Source organism: Drosophila busckii, chromosome X, assembly GCF_011750605.1.
Source record: "Drosophila busckii strain San Diego stock center, stock number 13000-0081.31 chromosome X, ASM1175060v1, whole genome shotgun sequence".
Taxonomy (NCBI): domain Eukaryota; kingdom Metazoa; phylum Arthropoda; class Insecta; order Diptera; family Drosophilidae; genus Drosophila; species Drosophila busckii.
In genome coordinates, this window is record NC_046608.1 from 2959687 (window position 1) to 2979508 (window position 19822).

The 19822-nt window shown below is 36.2% G+C and overlaps 1 protein-coding gene and 1 long non-coding RNA gene across 2 annotated transcripts in view; both read right to left on the reverse strand.

Moving 5' to 3' along the window:
• Nucleotides 1-5776: 5776 nt before the first annotated feature.
• LOC108606009 (CG11723) lies at nt 5777-6887 on the reverse strand. Its single transcript, XM_017995833.1, has one exon. It carries the CDS (start codon nt 6752-6754, stop codon nt 5876-5878), a length of 879 nt encoding a protein of 292 aa, XP_017851322.1. The 5' UTR covers nt 6755-6887; the 3' UTR covers nt 5777-5875.
• A 9460-nt stretch (nt 6888-16347) lies between these two features.
• Nucleotides 16348-19822, reverse strand: part of LOC108606410 — an 81573-nt gene continuing 78098 nt past the window's right edge. The window contains exon 4 of the long non-coding RNA XR_001915450.1: nt 16348-16447. This is a non-coding gene — a long non-coding RNA (uncharacterized LOC108606410). The remainder of the gene's footprint in view (nt 16448-19822) is intronic.

Sequence of the window (19822 nt, forward strand, 5' to 3'; positions counted from 1 at the left end):
TTTAAGCAATTTTTATATATATATATGTTATATGCTATACATTTATATACCAACTCGCCTCGCTATATACTTAGTTGTATCTTTTAGCTCAGCGACGGCCGCGCGTCCAAAATTAATGCAAATTTATATCGTGAAAAACTTTTCAATTTGTTTTTATTTTTTCTGTGTTTTGCTCTGCTTTGCTTTGCTTACATTCGTGCAATGGGGACAGAGCGCAGCGCCCCTCTAGCCGGACACGCCCCTCCCCCCTCCCGCCTGTCGCTCTGCCCCATCAGCTCAGCTGAATTGTTCGTAAGCATTTTTGTATACATTCTACTTCTTTTCATTTTCTTTTCTTTTTCTTTTTGCTTCACAATTTGGCCAGGTTTGCTTGCTTTTCCCCTTCCTCTTCCCCTTCCCCTTCCCCTTCCCCTTGCGCGTTGTACTTTCGCTATAATTAACGTGCCGCCAGCGCCGCCGTGCGCGGTAACCAGCAGCTTGAGCCTGCGCTGAGCTGCAGCAAGGACACGCCGCGGATTTCGGCTCCAAGGCAAAGTCAAAATCATCACTAAAACAAAAATGTGCAAAAATTCAAAATAAAAAAATCTACTGCAAAATATTGTAGAAAAAATAGTGAATTAAATTAAAATTAAAAAATAAATATATTAAGAAAATAAAACAAAAATATTATAGAAAAAATGTTTATTAATTAATTATTAAATAAAATTAAAATATTATTGCACTATTTATTTAGTAGTTAGTGCAAATCTTAAATTTCAAAAAATAATGCAATATTTTTTTTTTTTTGTATACTCACATTTAAGTTTCGAGTCATAGAAATAAATATATTATTATTTAAGTAAAAATAAGCTACTGAATTTAAATGTCATTAATTTATTTTAAATATTTTTTAGCTTCAAATTTTGTTCAAGTCCCTAACAAATATTTGTTATACACTTCAAAATGAAGTTTTTAATTAATTAATTAGCTTAAATTAGAAATGAAGATTCCAAATGTATTTCACATTTTTATTAAACATAAATTTGGCTTGTGGTTTTCTCACAGTGTATGCCAGCAAGAGTGTGGCAAGTGCCGTTGCCGCTCTCGCTGTTAGCCAAATGCCGCAATCAAGTTATTATTAAGTTTTTCTATTTATCCAACATAATTCATAATTTGTTTACAAAGCGTATAATGATATTAGCGTCTTTTGCTGCTGCTGCTGCTGCTGCTGCTGCTCCTGGTCAGTAGCCGAAGCTTGGCCTGTCGCTCTTTGGGGTTCGTTATGACTTCCGTTTAACAATTTACAGTTTACAGTTGGCAGTTGGCTTAGCTGCCGTGTCTAGGCCAGGACAAGCTATCAACATGGCCAGATAATCAGCTATAAAGTTGGCATAGCCTTCAACTTGTCGCTGCTGTTGCCGCTGCTGCTGCCAGCAGCCAAACAGCTTAATCCCATTAGGACGCAACGTTGTGTTGTTGGCTTAAAGCAAGAAGTGTCCTAAGCTTCAAACATTTTAAATGTTTTTGTTGCGCTTTCGCTTTCGCAGCGCTCGTTGCTCATTACCTGTTTACTTTGAAATCAGCCAAAAACACATGCCAAAACACACAACATGGCTGACTTAGCATCGTGCTACAAAAATCGTTTAAACATTAAATATATATGAAAAATGCGCAAGAGTCTCAGTCTCAGTCTCAGTCTCAGTCGCTTCCACCCAAAGCGCGAGTTCTATGCAAAGGGGAATTAAGTTAATTGAGTAGCGTTAAAAGCGAAACACACACACACACACACTCTCATATATATATATATATAAATATATATTACGTAGGTCTAGGGGCTTTAAACACAGCCCGTGCTATAATTGCGCATAAAAATGAAGCGATTTATATGCGCGTATTTTTGAATGCTTCATAATTGTCTAAGGCGACTACCACCAAGCTGGCGAACTGTGGCTGGTCGGGGGGTGGGGTTTGGGGGCTAGCGGTTAGACACTTGACGCAAGGGTTACAAATTACTGAGGCTACTGGCAACGGATGTAACTGTGACTTTATCCCTTCATCATCTTCTCATCCAACGCTTCGGTTCGCTTCGCTTTGCTTTGATTAAGCTTTTGGCCCTGCAGTTCACAAAAGCATGAACTGAGCTACTTAAAAAACAAATTTAATGCCAAAAGACGCAAAAATAACTTAAATACTTAATGAAAAAAAGGCAAATGAATTGCTTAACATATTGCTTAATCGTTAATAGCCTAATAAATTAGTATTTATTTAAATTCAAGCTGAGGCGTAAAACAAATTGAGCGTTCGTAATCTCAGAGAGTAGAAGAAGAGCTCAAAACATAGATAAGCTGCATTCATCGCCCTCACTCCTAAGCTAACATTAACAACTAAGAGAACGCAACTGAACTGAAGTAAGAAAATAAAGAAGTGCAAAATAAAAAAAGGCTGTGTGTTGGGCAGAGCAGCAGCAGCGCTGCTGCATTGATTCATACATTTACAGTAACCAATACACACATACATTTGCAATAGATAAGCTGTGAAGCTCTTACGCTCTCAAAATTTACATGCTGCTGCTCGCGCTAACATTATCGCTCTCACGCTCTCAAACTTAACATGCCACTGCTAAATTATCGCTCTCGCGCACTCTCTCTCTTACTTGAAGTTAAGAATAAGAGCCGTAGTAAGAGTTTCAGTTTAGTTTAAATAATTTGAATTAAAGCTTCCATTTTAAACAACTTAGCCTGCTTCTACATATTGATTTATAATTTTTATTATTATTTTATATGCTTTACACTGAAAACATTATTAAACATATTAATATTTTCAGAAGTTTAATGCATATCAGCCAAGCTTTGTATCAACTTTTTCATATTAATGCATAACGTAAGTAGGCTTTTGTTTTTAAATTGCAATATTACTAGTAATACTTTTATTATTTTTATTTTATCATTATCGTAGCCTAGGCAGTTTTATTTCTCAAGTAGATCGAACTTAATTTTCTAGATTTTACATTTCATTTACTTCCAAATTCAAAGTGAGCATTTAATCCTTTTAAATATATAGCCAGCAGTTCATAAATAATTTATAGTATATTGATTGATTATATGCAATTTTTTTACACAGTACACAGTATTAATTAAATTTTTCAGAACTTTTATTTACAAATTACTTTAAACTAAAATGTTAAACATTGCAGCACTTTGAATTTAAGTCTTAATTAAATTGTGCGGTAATGCAAAAATAAATTATCAACAACAAAAAAAAAGTCTGCAATTTATTAATAAGCAGCAAAGTAAAAGTTAATAACGATAGTGCTTGAATAAACATGTATATTTTTTTATAGATTTAAATTTTGTTTTGCGCGATTGTTTGTCAATATTTGCAAAAAGCGCATTATCTTTAATTGCGCGGCATAAGCGCATTAAGCGCTTATTAATGAAGCAGACTAAGTAGGCAAATATACAAATGAATATATCAAGCGAGAGACAGACAGAGAGGTAGAGAGAGAGAGACAGAGATATGTTTGCTTTTAAGGATTAGGACAAGTGCTTTTGCAGCAATATGTGTTTATTGTATACAAACAAGGATTAATTGCATTGCATTGGGCTCATTAAACAAATGCAGGCCAGAGAGATCTCGTAACAGCGGTGGGTGGGTGGGTTCGGTCGAGTGGGTGAGCTTACAGTTTACAGTTTGTTTCGCCAGAGATAAGAACTGCGCTCATTAGCATAAACGCATAAAGTTTGCTGAGCTTGTCATGGCTGCTGCCAACATTGGATAATAAGTAATAAATAAACAAGTTGTAATTCATTTATTAATGCTGCATTTAAGCTGCGAGAGAGTCGAGCGATTCAGCTGAGAGTCGAGCAGTGGGTGGTGGATGGTCCATTAACTATTTGTTTTCATTTAAATGGCAGCGAGCTACGAAATTTCGTTCATTCGCTCGCTCTCTTCATTAAAATTGAAAAATGCCACTTTAATGAATTTATTTGCGACACTCAACGCAAGCGCAAACAAACGGAGAAAAATGATGTTCATTAGCATAAAAATTGCGCATTTCGTTATTTGCCTAATGACGACGACTTCATGTCACTCAAGCCCAAGACCAAGCTCCGAGCTCCGAGCTCCGAGCTGCAAGCCGCCCTAACAACCCAATACGCTCTATTGACTTGTGTAGTGGCTGTAGGGCCAGTGATAAGTGATAAGGGGGTGGTGGGTGGTGGGTGGTTGGTGGTTGGGCTGGCAATTGTCATTACCATTACCATGGCCATTTGGACTTGACATCGTCTTTAGTCTCTCTAAAGTTGATGAGTCAATATGTCAGCTGCTTGCTCGACAGGTCACGTAAGCCACGCCCCCATCTCTTTATCTTATTGTTGCTTAACAACAACTCAACTCTCTTACAGATATTCAACTGTTTTTCAATAGAACTCTGCCATTTCATTTCTTTGAAACGCTGCTGTACTTGAAATACTTTTGAGACTCGAGATGCGCCCAAAAATAAGAATTAAATCCTTCTAAGCCCAGCAGCTTAACAAATTCCATATTTAAATTCAAATTTATTTTAGTTTATATGCAAATTCCAAAAGTAAGCATTGAATTTTTCTATTTTTAGCTTAAACTGCAAAGTTTTAATTTGTAGCCTAAGGCCAATTCAGGTTCGAGAAACATCAGTGTTGCTTTCATATATATTTTAGCTCAATTTGTGATTTCATATATACATAACATTTTGTATAGTTTGAGTTTCGTTGAACATCAAAATATTTGCTTTCCTGCTATTTTTTCAGTATTTTAAATCTAACTAAAGTCTGCAGCTTTGCGCTGCAAGCTGTATAAATGTTAACAGCTGTTAATATGTAAGGCTTTGCAGTCGCTGTTATGTTAACAGTTGTTAATGTTATTGCTCTGTTGAAGTAGCAAAGCTTTAAAGAGAGAGAGAGAGAGCGCGGTATGAAATATCTGCTGCAATTTATTTAGCAGCAGATATTTTTACCGTTGCTGCTCTCTCGCGCGCTGTCATCCTCTCTCTCTCTCTTTCTCTTGCTTGTGGGCGAATAATAAAAGACGCTTTTGTTGCTGCGAAGAGCTACTATTGTTGGCATAATTATTATTAATAAAGCATTGCATGGTCTTCCCTTAGCCAAGAGCCAAATTAATTGAATTTCTCTTTGACCACGCTTCAGCTGTTTGTGTGTATGTGTGTGTGTGTGTGTGATTCTAATCAGGCTAATACCTGAGACACGTTTGCAGCAGCAACTCTCTGTGGTCAGCAGGCAAAATTGTTGGCCAAATTGCAAGCAGACGTGGCTTAAAAGCGGCACGCATGTTGGCCACTTCTGAATGTTTGTTTTCGCTACAATGGGCTGGCTAACTGGCTGGGGCTAACTAATTTGATTGTTTGATCACAAGTAATGAAGTAGAGTGTGGCCTACGACCTCAAAACACTCGATGCCTCAACCGCTAACTGGCCCGGGCTCTGACTCTGGCTCTGGCTCTGGCTCTTTTGCAGTTAATTTGCACTGCTCAAGTCGAAAGTCAACAGTGCTGCAACTTGTGGCACAATGCAACATCATTAGGCCTAGGCCCACATAGATGGGCATACAAACATATTTAAGTTTTATCAGTTTGAGAGCTCAGACCACAGTGCAAATTGCAATTAGGCTGCAAGCCAGACAAACAATTGACTGCTGACCACAATTATTAGCAGTAATTAAGAAATTATATGGCATAAATTAAATATGCTATGCACAAGAAAAAGTGCCAAGCATATTAATTAATTTATAGTTTGTTTATTTGCAGCACAAAGTGTTTAATGTTTAATATGTAATATGCGTGAGTAAACAATTAAGTTGAAAATGTGTGTGTGTGTGTGTGTATGAAAATTCGTTGAGATTCAGCATCAGGCGTCAGTATCAGTCATTGGCTCATTTTCGATTTTAACATCACATTCGATTGGTGATGTATGCAAAATTGTCTGAGGACTCTTAACACGCTGCGATTGAGCTTGAGCTTGAGCTTGAGCCTCCTGCTCGTGGTTCAGCTCCATCAGCATGTGGCTGACTTCAGTGCGAAACTTCATGTTGTTCATGCTGGACAGAGCTTTGACATGTGGCAGCAAACTGATCAGAAAATTATAATCCGCATCATCCTGTTTGGCATTCGCTGGCTCCGCTGCAGCTGTCAATGGGCTGCTGCTGCTGCTGTTTCTATCCACTGAAGTCGATGGGCGAGCGCGTTTTGTTGGCTTTGCAGGCAGCGGCGGGGGCGGCGGCGGCGGCGGCATCAGCCGCTTGAGTAGCGCAGGCGATGGCGGCCTGGCTTGTGCTTGGCCTGGATTAAAGATATCGCCCAAGATTTCGAAATCAAAATCATCATCTTCATCGTTATCGTCTATATCGATTACAAACTCGTCCTGCTGCGCAATTTTAACCTTTTGCTCCTCAATATCCATATCAGCGGCTGGCGGCTCTATGGCCAATGTCAGCAAATTGTTCGGATCGAATATGCCACGCATAAATTCCAGCAGACCAAAGTAGATCCAAGTGGTCGCGTTCTTCATTCCACTTTGCATTTTGCGCACCTCCATCCTGTAGCTGTCGCGCAGTCCTTTGAATCTCTTCCTGCAAACGACCACTTCCTGCTGCATTGCATCTGCCACTTCTTGCCAGGCCGCACATATCTGACTCCTTCGCTCCGCCAATGCGATTCGACTATCCCACAGCACTGGACGTTGTCGCACCTCAGCGATCAGTTGAAAGCTGTCCAACATTTTTGCCATTTGCACAAAATCAAATTTTTGGTAAGTTTGGCGTTTCACTTTTTCGTCACGTCGCTTGTCGCTTGTCGCACAGCAGTGTCAACAACTAACCAGGGACAGCAGCACCCCAGGGCTGCAGCAGCAACACTTAATGACGTTTAAGTGCACGACATAGTGATGAATTTATTGATTTTATTGCTAGAAAATTCGTTCAACAAATGCAAGCACAGCAACAAAAAAAAATGTTTATATATATCAAAATTGTTGCTAGTAAATTTTTCGTTTAAGCTTAAAATAAAGATAAATCAAATAAATGCAAAAAAAAAAAAAGAGATAAAAAAAAAAAAATAAATAGTATATTAATAAATAAATAATTTTTAATTTATAAGATAAAATAAATAAAATAAATAAATAAAATAAATAAATAAATAATAAAAAATAAAATAAATAAAATAAATAAAATAAATAATAAATAAAATAATTAATGTATAATAAATTAAATAAATATAATAAAACAAATGAAATAAATTAGCGACGCTCTTTGCTCAGAAAAAATAATAAAATAATTAAATAATAAAATAAAAATAAAATAAAATTATGCAAAGCTATACAAAATTTGCTGAGTGCATTTTAGCATATATTTAATACATATTTATCTATTATTTATATTTTTAAAATAGAATTTAAAATGCTCAAAGTTTAGTTAATTTAATAAGCGGTTTGTACTAATTTGCTTAAGCTTTTCTAACTTGCTGTACTGATATTTTTTTTATTTTTTTGTCAAATGGCTGCTAACAAAATCTGAAAAGTTCATTTAGTTTTGTTTGCCAAATTGACAAGCGTGTCATGTGTGAGCAAAATGCTGAGCCAGGCAGCGTAAAGTGAGAGTCGAGAGAGAGAGAGAGAGTAGAGAAAGTTAAGGTTAAAATTAACTTGCCGCTGCCAGCGCCAGTGAACACTAATTGATCTCAACGGTCGGATTAGAAGCGTTAGTAAATTGATAGCCTTAACGGAAAAGTTTCATGTCAAAGTGAGTAAAGTTGAGCTGCAGTGCAAGCAACAAACACACACATAGAGACACACACACACACACACAGACAGAGAGGCAGGCAGGCAGGCAGGCAGACAGGCCGTGTGGCATAAAACTGCCGAAAGTTGTTGGCACTTAAGGTCGCCCAAGTTAGCAGCTAGTTGGCCAAGAGAGCGAGAGCGAGAAGTTTTCGGCGCGTGGAGACAAGGATTTCCACTTTTGATTATCTACGGCTTCAGGTCAGCAATTACTAAACGAGCCGAGGCGGCAACAGCAGCAACAGCAGCGGCAACCGCAGCATAAAAACAACAGCAACAACTTGTAGATGAAGAAGTCAAACAACAGTGGCAAAAAGGGCAGTGTGGAGCGGCAGAGGGGCGTGGCAGTGTCAGCAAGCCAAAAGGCAAATTCGTCTGGGGATCAGACAAATGACTTAATTACTTTTCAAGTCTGTTAATTAGTGCGCGCAACAGCAGCAGCAACAACAGCAACAACAACACCAACAATGTTGCAGTTACAGATAAGACAAGTCAACAACAAGCAGCAAGCAATGCTTAGGCTCAGACAGTCAGACAGACAGATAGACAGACAGACAGACAGACGAACGGACAGTTCAGAGTGCAAAGGGCCAGTCAGCAATGTTGTTGGCCTTTGGCAACCGCAAAAGTTTAACATAAATTACAAGCAATAGAACATAACCTCATTGCACACACACACACACCGCTTTTGGCCGAGTTCAAGGTCTAGCAGCTCAACTCAACAATTTGTATGCATTTATTTCTATCTCTTTCTCTCTCTCTCTCTTGTTGCAATTTATTGCTTTTTAAGTCATTGCTAAAATATTTGCTGCTGCTTGTTGTACAGCAATTTATTTGCCAGTTTATTGTTAATAATTTATAAGGCCATGCCACTTAATAATTCCAATATAATTAAAGGCCTAAGCTGCTGCAATTTGCATATAAATTGAACGACAATTCGACATCAAATGTTGTCGATTCCATAATAACAATAACAAATAATTGTGCGCAAGACAGACGCATAATCAAATTGTTATGCTAAATTAACAATTAAGCGCATTAAATATTGATTTCATTACAATTTTCGGTGCATGCTTAGCTGCTAATACACTTTGTTTGAAATAAATTGCTTAAGCTTTGCCTTTCATTTGTCTCTTTGGCATTGTTTGATTGCTTATGCACACATTAACGCATTGCGTGCTTTATGCTGCAAATTAAACTGCTAGCGGCTCACTAGATTAATTGTAAGCTTAGCTGCAAATTACTCATACGCAGCGTGGAGTGTGAAGCGGCGGCTATGTCTTTGTTGATAGATGAGCTGAAGTTGAAGTTGCTGAGGGGGGCTGCCCATTTAGCGTTACGGCCAGGTGGACACGCCGCACGGAAGCGGATGCGCGTGCACGTAAATTACATTGCCATAATGAAAATTATAATATTCGGCGCTTTTGTTTGTTTGTGCACACAATAAGCAGCAGCAGCTTTAGTTTATTCTTTGACTGTGAACTGCAAACTGCAGTGCGCTGAAAAGTGCGCTACATAAATTTACTTAACAACTTTGCTCGCTTGCCCAATATGCTTGGGCAATAAACACAAACAATGCGCAACGCACACACACACACACACACACACACAGAGTCTATAAGCGTATATATAAATAATGAGTTTCATTATGGGCGTCGCGTCTTTTGCGATTTAATTAAAGCGCAACCAGAGCGTAAGTCGAGCGGGCGGGCGGTCGCTCGTCCGTTCGTTCGTTCGACTCTTCAGTTGAAAAGGTAAATGCGTAAAGGCGAAATTGCTGCTTGATTGTGATTGCTATGATTTTTTTTTTTTTATTTTCTGCTCTAGCTCAGGCATCGATGAATTGTTACACATACGCACAGTTGTACGCGCTTGTTTGCAGACAAGTCGGCATGCTCGTAATTTCCGTTTCCGTTTCAGCGCATGGCAGCCGTTGACATGCGACAGCTGTTTGCACATACTTCAAACACACAGACACATACAGACACACACAGACACGCACACACACGCATAATAAGTGAATTGAGTTATGTAGACGTGAAGAATCATTTACAGTTACATTTGGGGCTTACACGTGTATTTGCCTTACTGTGTCATTGACTGCGCAGCGAGGCTTGAAGGCCATAACAGTGCTGATTATATTCAATCAAAATACACACGCACACGCAGTCTATGTGTGTGTGTGTGTGTGTAAAAGGAAACGCTACTGATGCCAAGATTCAATATTTAAAATTGCACACGCCTAGTCAACAATTTTGTGGCTGACTGAGCTACAACTGCTAAAAATAGCATAAAAATCCAACACACACACACACACACACATGCAAATAAAACCACAAATTGTGTGTATTGGCCAGATATTGCTTTAGACTTAAGCCTCGCCTTCTGTATAATGCCAGCCAGCACTTTCGAATGATTGCAAAATGTGTGTTCATTGTAGTTGAAACATAACTCGCTCTCTCTCGCTCTCCCTGTCCCTCTCTGTGCACAAAAATTACTCTGATTAAAACACTTTATATTCTTCTTAAAAGAAAAAACGAGCAGCACAATTTATTTGCAACATTTGAAACTAACAAACTGTAAGGCAAAGCGGGCTATTTATTTTTATTAGCCGCAATTACTTTGCAGCCAAATTACACTAAGCAGCAAATTTAGCGAAAATTTGAATAAATATATAAGCAAACTATAATATACATATGTATATATAATATAATATAATAATGTATGTATTTTAAACTATATGTATATTTATTTATATTTAATAGCTTAGAGCTCTGCCTTACAATTAGATTAACTGTTAAAATAATAAACGAAATTATTTCTATGCGAAATATTTTTTAACTGGCTAACTTTGGCTGCATTTATTCGATTTTGAAGCAACAATTTATAATTAAACAATTAGTAAAAACTAATATAAACAGCTACATATAATAGCTCAAAATTGAACATTAGCTTAAGCAGTCTACATAAGTTAGCAATGCGCTAATAATTGAAGAAAATTGTTTTCAAGCAAGACTACAAATTCATTTGTATAGCTTCGATATTATTAGTTACGTTAATCAGCTTGAAGGCTTCAGTTATAAAATTCTAAGTTACAATTAAAATAAATAAATAAATAAATAGTTGCGTTAATATTAGTGCAAGTTGAAGCGTTTCAAGTGCTTGATTAAAACAAAACTTTGTAGCCAAAGCAGCCAAAAAGAAATTGTTATAAAATAATACTTATAAAATGTTAAACAAATATTTATAAAATAAGCGCAATAAAATGCTAACCAACTGCTTAAGTTGATTAGCAAGCGCTTTATGCATTTTATTTTTAATTTAATAATTTATTGTTGTCGCTTGCCGCTGACAGTTGCGTTTTCGCACAGTTTACACTTGGTTGCATACTTGGGACTGCCACTGTAGACTCGAAACTGCTTGCTCATAATCTTGGTCTTAATCAACAATTGCCGTTTAATCGCATGGAGGCAAAATTTAATTACACTGCCTTAAAAATAAAGCGTCAGTTACATATTGTTGTCACTCAGTGTGTTGCTGCTGCTGCTGCTGCTGTTGCTGCTAAGATTACGTATACGTAATTACGCAGCATGCAACACGCGTCTGCTGCCATTTGAAAGTCTCAACTTCAAATTACACACACTCATGTGTGTGTGTGTGTGTGTGTAAAATTATGACAATGACTGCGGCGCTGTTTTTATTTATTTATTTTTACGTTTGCCTTTGCCTCTGCCTTGGGTTTGAGCCTGTCACCTGCCACGAATTTTGTGTAATTGTTTATTTGCACACTCGTCTGTGGCTGCCACACAGAAAGGATTTTATGAAATTACATACACAAATTCACTTGTTATATGCACTGTCATGGCCCCAAAGTTTAAATTCATATTTTTATAAACTTTACTTTATTTTCTAAAGTCAAAAGCGCGTCTTAGCCATAAATTGTAACAAGATAGCAACGATTTGGTTTTATTGAAAATTTCCTTTTATTGAAATTGATATGCTGCATGTTTTTATAAAATAATAGGCTTGGCATCAATAAAATTGAAAGCTTGCTACAATTGAATGTTGCATTTATTTACAATTATTGAATAAAAATGAATTGAATTCCATAAGTAAATAATTATTAAATTGCTGCCAACTAATGCAGTTTACATATTTGTTATAAGTTGTATTTTATTATAGCTTACTAATCGGTATGTGTGTGTGTGTGTGGCATGCAACGCTATGTGGCATGTAAATTGTTGGTTTGCAGCCAAGGAAATGATTGTGGTTGCAGCTATGAAATTTGATGCGTGTGTGTGTGCAAATTTTTGCTAAGCTCTGTTGGTGGCTGTGGCTGTGGCTGTGATGCGAGCACGACGGAAATTAATGAATGCATTCCAATTAAAAAGCAATAAATAAAAATCAAAAAAAGAAAACATTCATTTCCTACTGCTGCTGCTTCATTCATTTGCTTTTGCTCTTGCTTTTGCTTTCAAGTGTGCGTCATAAAATTCAAACGAAGATCAAGCTGCCAATGGAATTCAAATAAAATTCCGGTGCGAACAAATTCGAGAGAGAATAAAGCCCCGAAGTAGCTGCAAATGCTTTAGTGGTTATTTCAATTAGTAAGAGCGAGGCGAAGCGATTCGCTGTCTGTCTGTCTGTCTGTCTGTGTTGGCCAACATAATTGGCCATTGTTTGGTGTCAGTGTCATTAACGTGGCTTGGCTGTCATTATTGGCACTGCCTGCATGTCATGCATATTTAATAACAATAAGAGCATTAAGTATTTCACATAAAACAAAGTGCTATTTAAAAATTAAATTAAAGTTAAAAGCTTAACAAATAATGAAAAATAAAATACAGCAAAAGTAAGCGACAAGTAAGCGTGTGTGTATGTGTGTGTCTGTGTGTGTCTGTGTGTGTCTGTGTGTTTCACGTGGCCACATCAACTAAAAAATCGCTGTGACAATTCAATTAAAATATTTTTGCATAAAATTTTCATGGCTTGGGCAAAAGCCGCTCGAGCAGCCGCAAATTTCCAAAAGCCCCACGGACCGAATCGTACATAAATGCATGCGTAACGCTCTCTCTCTCTCTCTCGCTCTCTCTCTCTAGCATGACTTTTACAATTCAGTAACATGCAAACCGCAGGCGTTCGTGTGTATGAACGCATGATTAAGTGACGATTCAATAAAATTTACATACCCGTTCACACACACACATACACAACACAACACACACACACACACATATAGCTGTGCATGCATTAGTACAATTTATGTGAGCTCAGTCTCATTATAGTCGCTCGACTTTCATAAATTCGAGGTTCGGCATTCGCTTTTTACAGTTTGAGCAGCACTGCTTTTTTATATATAGAACATGCAATTTTATTAATTTAGCGCTCTAGCTACATTATTATAATTTTATTACATTATTATAATATAACATTTATTTCTAAGTTACAATTATAAAATAAATTTATTAATTTAGCATTAATATTTGCATGCAATGAATTTGAAATGCACGTAAATTGATATATTGCAATTTTATTTCTTATCAATTTTTTAATTTATATACTTTACATTAAAATAAGCGCTACATTTAATTTATTTAATAGCAAAATCAATAGCACTATTTATTTTAATTTAAAAACTATAAAATTAAAATGCGCTGCGCTCAATAAATATTTTTAAATATATTTCCAATTAATTAAAGCTGCCAAAAAGTCTATTATATAATTAATTTACGTAATAAGCAGTTTTTGGATTTAAAACAAAATTATTTGCTTCTCTACGTTTATCGATTGCTCGCTAGTTTGACTTTTAACTAACTGAAATTTGATTTTGGCTCTTTGGCAGTAAATTTCATAAATTTATTAAAGGCATAAACCAGTTTGTTGCGCTAACCATGTTAAATGCCAACAATTCTCGTTGCTTGCAACTAAATTTCGCGCCAACATTTTCATGCCACCAAATTGTTGCTGTTGTTGTTGTTGTTATTAAGCACTAGGCATAGTCATTCAACAATCTAGTTGATGTTGTTGTCCTTTTATTCCTTTTTTTTGCGTCTCGCGCCTGGCGGCGTTCTATCTGCATGGCCAGCACTGTGGCCCCCATGTCTGTATAAATAATAACAATAAAATGTACGTGCGCACTTTTGTAAAAATCCCACAAATTGTCCACAACATTTTCGCGTTGCTTTTCACTTTTTTTTGTTGTTGTTGCTTTTTGTTTATTTTTCCCAATGGTTTATTTTTCATTTTTCTTTTCAACTTACTTTTTTTTTTATTATTATTATTGTTTGTTTTTGCTGCCTGTTTGGTTATCCTGTTCATTTCGCTCGTTGTCTCCAGCGGCTGACAATAACAATAATGTTAGCCGTGTCCAGCTGGACATAGAGCACGCATTCGGATACGGATTCGCATTCCCATGCCCATTCGCGTTCGCATTCGCATTCTGCTGCTGTTAGTGACAGTTTGTCAAAAATGGTTTAGAAACTATTTGCATTGGCTTGCGGTTGTCGCTGGCAATGGCAAGTGAAAAGCCAAAGTCAAACGCAAAGGCAAAACCAAAGGCAAAGGCTTGTCAAATTTGGATTTTGAAAAAGTACAATTTTTTGTTATTTGTTATTAAGAAAAAAGTTTGTTTTCATTTCAAGTTTCAGTTATAACATAAAGCTATGACAAAAACATATTAAACAAAAATGCATTAAGTTTATTATTTGAAATAATTAATTAGCTTACTTTATATTCTAGGCAGAACTGATCCAGCTGATGCCATTGACGTTGATTCACTGCAGCATTGGTAATTAGCAATTTATTTATTTTCTAATGTAATTTTTTAATTGACACTGATCTTCCCGATAAGCTGGAGTAGCTGCATCGCATACTGGTTGTATGAACAGAAATATTGTATTTTATTTAAAAAGAATTCAATACATTTTGAATAATAATGTTCAATTTGCATTGCTTACAGATGAACGTTTGCCAATATAACAAAGATGCGTATGGCGCTCATTTGGACGCTGCTCTCCAACGTTCGCAATTGAAGCAACGAACAGAGTTTGCTTAGTCGCTGCTCGGCACATTCGCCATTCGCCTCTATGAGCGCTTCGCACTTGGCGCTGAGGTCACGAGCTCAGCTACTGCAAGAGAGTATGTGAAATATATTAATCTGTAAACAAAATCATTTAAAAACATTTCCATTTTATTTACAGCACAGTGCACAACGTTCATGAGCAACAGCTTTGGCCTCTGCCCAGCTCCACGGACTCGACAGCTGCTTACAGTCTACGTCCTTGAAAGGCACTGTAGTCGTCTGGACTAAGGATCATCAGTCAACAATAACGAGAGCTGTTTAGTTATTTATTTTTTTGATTTATTTATTCATCTGTTAATTGCCGTAGTTATTTTTTGAATTGATTGCTAATAAGCAAAGAACAAAAGTTCTTTTCATACCAAATCGTTTAGTATATAAAGTTTTTCAGCTATAATTTATATTGCACAGCTGTTCATTTTAAACAACATTTTGTCAATGAATTAGTTAATTACTATATCAGTTATTTAATTTTAAACAACATTTTGCTTACCATTTCATCTTATTGAACTCTTCTTAGTTTATAGTTAAGTTTTAAGTTTTTCAATTAATGTATTAGTGAATAGTATTATAATTAATTAATATTTGTCAATGTAAGATTAGTTAATATTAAGAACATACAATACTGCATTATTTTATTAATATTAATTTTACAAAATTTGGAATTTTGATTAATAAATATGTTACTATATAAAGAGATAGCTCTTCCTTTTCCATTATCCATTCAATGCAAAAAAGAGATGGGTTTTCGAGCTCCTGGGCATCAAATCTACCGAATTGCATACCAGGATATCCAGGATTGGACAAAACAAATTTATGAGCAAGTTTGTTGCTTAAGTCTTTTTTGTTTACATTTTGTATCGCCAAATTAATTCGTAGTTTATCTTCTGCTCCTCCGTTATCCTTTCGATCCAAAAGGGTCATGCATTTTAGAGTTCCTGGGCATCGAATCTATCGAACTGCATACCAGGATACTCAGATTTTGACAAAAAATTTCTTGAAAAAATTTGAGTGGGATATTCTGAGTGGTATATTCTGAAAGCTCTCCATGAGCACTACCTGGACACTAAAGAACATCCTTGTAGTTCTTACAGCTCTCGAGAAAAAGGACATTTTATGTTTTTGGGCCATATCTTACGACTAACCCCCTGCAAATTTTTTCAAGAAATTTTTTTGTCAAAATCTGAGTATCCTGGTATGCAGTTCGATAGATTCGAAGGAGAACGGAAGGAGAACGAAGGAGCAGGAGCTAAAAAATGTAAACAAAAAATTACGAACTTGTTTTTGTTGCAGTTAATTTTATTATACAATTGGTTTTATTTATAATTTTATGTAATTTTGCTGGTAAGCCTTAAAACTAAACATAACAAACCTAAGTTTTGTTGGGTATTAATAATAATGAACACTATAATTAATAGTAATACAAATAAAGCAGGACAATCAGCTTGTGTTGTCGCTGTTGCTGCTGATAGTTGATGTTGCGGTAGCTCCCCAGGATGCAGGATAACAGCTCACGTAGGTCTCCAAAATGTGACGCAGTTGCTTCAATTGGTGGAGTTCGTAACTAACTGTATATAAAAATTGAAAGCATAAATATTGTAAGTATAATATTAAATGGTCAAGCGTTAAAATATGGAATTAGCTGTAGCAACATTTTATTAACAGCTGCTTAGCAACAAGTTGCTGGCAACATAATAAAAGTTGCAGACTTATTGTGAGCCTAATTTTAAAGTATGAGCAGCAAAAGCAATTGCAATAAAGAGTTTTATGAACGCATAATAAATTAAATAAATAAAGTAACTTAGCTCAAGCTCAACATCAAATAAAATTATTTATTAACCAATGTAAATGAATATCTTGGAAGGCAATAAAAATATTTGACAATATAATAGAGTTAATATTTGTTTTATCATTGCTGCCTCAATGGAGTTGCATATGCAACTTGATAGTGATACTGACGGTGGTGGAGGTGGAGGCGATGGCCATGGCCATGACTGTGTATTTTAACTGCTATTTTTTATGCGCATTTTATATTGTGTGAGCTTTGTTTTCAGCTGGGCTGGCATTTGTAAGCTCATTGTAAGACTCATGCACCGTTTGATGGCAAAAATGTAGTTTTGATCCCATTAGCGCGCACTCCACAGGATTCGGCTGCGGGGCTGAACTTTGCTTTGCATTGAAACAAGTAGAGAATTGAGCGCTGACAGAGACCGAAAAATAAAAACTTTGAAATACAAATTATTACTCAATGCTGTCGTTGGCCTAACATTAAGCTAAGACATTTAGATAGTTGTTTATATAAATTGTGTAAATATATAAACTACTTAATAAAACAATATGCATGTGTGTGTGTGTGTGTGTGTGTGAGCGTTCGTTTGATTATTTTTAGTTGTGGCTGTTTGACATTTTGCCCAAATTTTAATTAAACATAGTGTAACAGTTACAGTTGAAGCTACCGCCCACCCCAACCCCACCCCACCCTACCCCACCACGTGTCGCCCATTGCAGCGGCACAAAGAAAAATTGGCTTACCCAATAATTTGGTGTACGATTTGCTAAAAGTTTTGATTGCATTTTGCAAATTGCAGCTGCATTATAAATGACCGTTATTTTTGGTTTATACCACACGTCGCTTGTCCAAAGCTTTGTAGGCAAATTAACATTAGTTATGCCCAATTTAGTCACATGCCAATTTTCGAAAGCGAGAAATTTATTTCATTTAGTTAGAATTATTTTTATAAGATTTTTTGCACATAGCTAATATTAAAATAATGTTGCTTTGATTACAAATAATCAAAATGCATTAACGATTTAATAAATTTGTTTAAGCATTTGCTGCTCACACTACAATTAAACTCAGCAGTGCAACTCGCAGCAGCTAATAAATCTCTAACCATCTTAAAAATAAATGCTAACTAAATTAAACATTTAAATTGTGTTAGTGATTTATTTATCGACTGTTAAGTATTCGCACTGTTGCCACTTGCGATTTTTGATATTATTGAATTACACATAAAAATGTAGCTTATTTTCAAGGCATAATGTTGAGCCTACTTTAACTTAAATTGAATTTATTTTAGCTGCTGCTTTAAATTTCAATTCAAAGCTCAGCGTATTAGTTTCACTGCACTTTGATAAGTAGTCACTATTGTATTGCAAATTAATAATTAAAAAATTAAAATTTTAGTAGAATTTTGAGCTTAGATTTCAATGCGGTGGCAAAGCTTAGCAAAATTTCAAGAAGCAAAATTAAGCCGATCAGGCTTGGGTCAAGATTTTATTAATCAATTCTAAATTTCAATATGCTTTGATAGCTTTTGGGCTTCAGTGCAGTGCAACAGCAAAAGAGCAAAGCCTTGCAGGACGAGTGATTAAGCAACTGCAGCCAATAAGCAGTTCGAGCCTTGGACTGAGCTTGTGTGGTTATGGCTAAGACTATAACAATAATGGCCAACAATTTGCAGTCGAGAGTTGAATTTATGAATGCGATACAATTGATAGCAAATGCAGCAGCAACACACACACACACACACACAGTTTAAAACATATGTGTGTGTGTGAATTGTTGATAATTACAAACGTTGCTTTGCTAGTTGTTGGCTTAATGAAGTCGCTGCTTCACTTGTTGTTGTAATTATCAATGTTATTGTTGTCACTAATCACACTTAAAGATAAAATACACACACACAGACAGACATAGACATAGACACAGGGATTGAAAACACAAACAAGCAAACAAACAACAACAGCCCAGCAGCAACTAAAGTCAACACTACACACTCCTCGCTATCGCCCAAAGCTACCAAAAGCACACCCGGCCAACTGTCTTGACCCTAAGCTGAGCTTTGTTTCACTTGCGACTGCAAGTTTATCATAAAATGCAATATCGAACTCACGCTTTGGCACTTGTTGAGTTCTTTGTCTTGGACTTATTACAGATCAACTATTTGGCAGTTTATTTATATTTGCACTGCAGCCGCCTTTGACAAGACGCGACATCTGTCCGCGTCCTCAAGCGCGCATCGTCCTCGCGCTCCCGCCTACGCCTTCGCCTTCGCCTTCGCCTTCGCCATGCTTGTCGTAACAACTTCCTTGGCAGCCAGCAAGCGGAAGTCCTACGCACGCCAAACGGAAATGAGCAAAAAGGCTTCATACACACACACACACACACACACACATTAACACTCAAGATGCTGGCCAAGTACAAGTAGCAAAAGCAAAATAATAGAAACTCACTCACACCGCATTGTCAGCAGGCGTCGCTTGCACAGTGGGCGACGTAGGCAAATTTTTGTGCTAATAATTTCAAAAAATTAAATTTAAATTTAAAAAAAAATTAAGTTTTCGTTTTTCAATTTGTTAAGCTTAAGTAATTATAGTTTTGTATATAAATAAAAGCTTATTGCAATTGTGTTTATGACTAAGAACATTTAAATTTAAAGCAGTTAAATTATATAAATAAAAAATATGTATATTAGAAATTCAAGAAATGTCGAACTTAACTAACATTTCTTTAAAATGCAAATACTGCTGACTGTTTTAAATATTTTGGTTAATAAACCAGTTCTTAAGTTCTAAGCTTTAAGTGCACTTTGGCAATTAAATAAAAATAAATATGCAAAAGAATATTAAATTTAAGCTTATTGTTGCTTATAATTCAAAAGCGCAAAACAAAATGCTGCCTATAATTATACACTTTGACATTTTTGTAAAAAATGGAAAGAGGGTATTATGAAGTTGCTCAAATGTATATAACAGGGAGAAGGAGGCGTGACAGACCCCATAAAGTATATATATTCCTGATCAGCTCGACGAGCTGAGTCGATATAGCCATGTCCGTCTGTCCGTCTGTCCCTCTCTGTTCCGTCTGAATGTTTGAGCAATCTGTTGCTCAGCAACTATAAGAGCTGAGAGCAACCCAAATTGGTATTTAAGCATTAAGT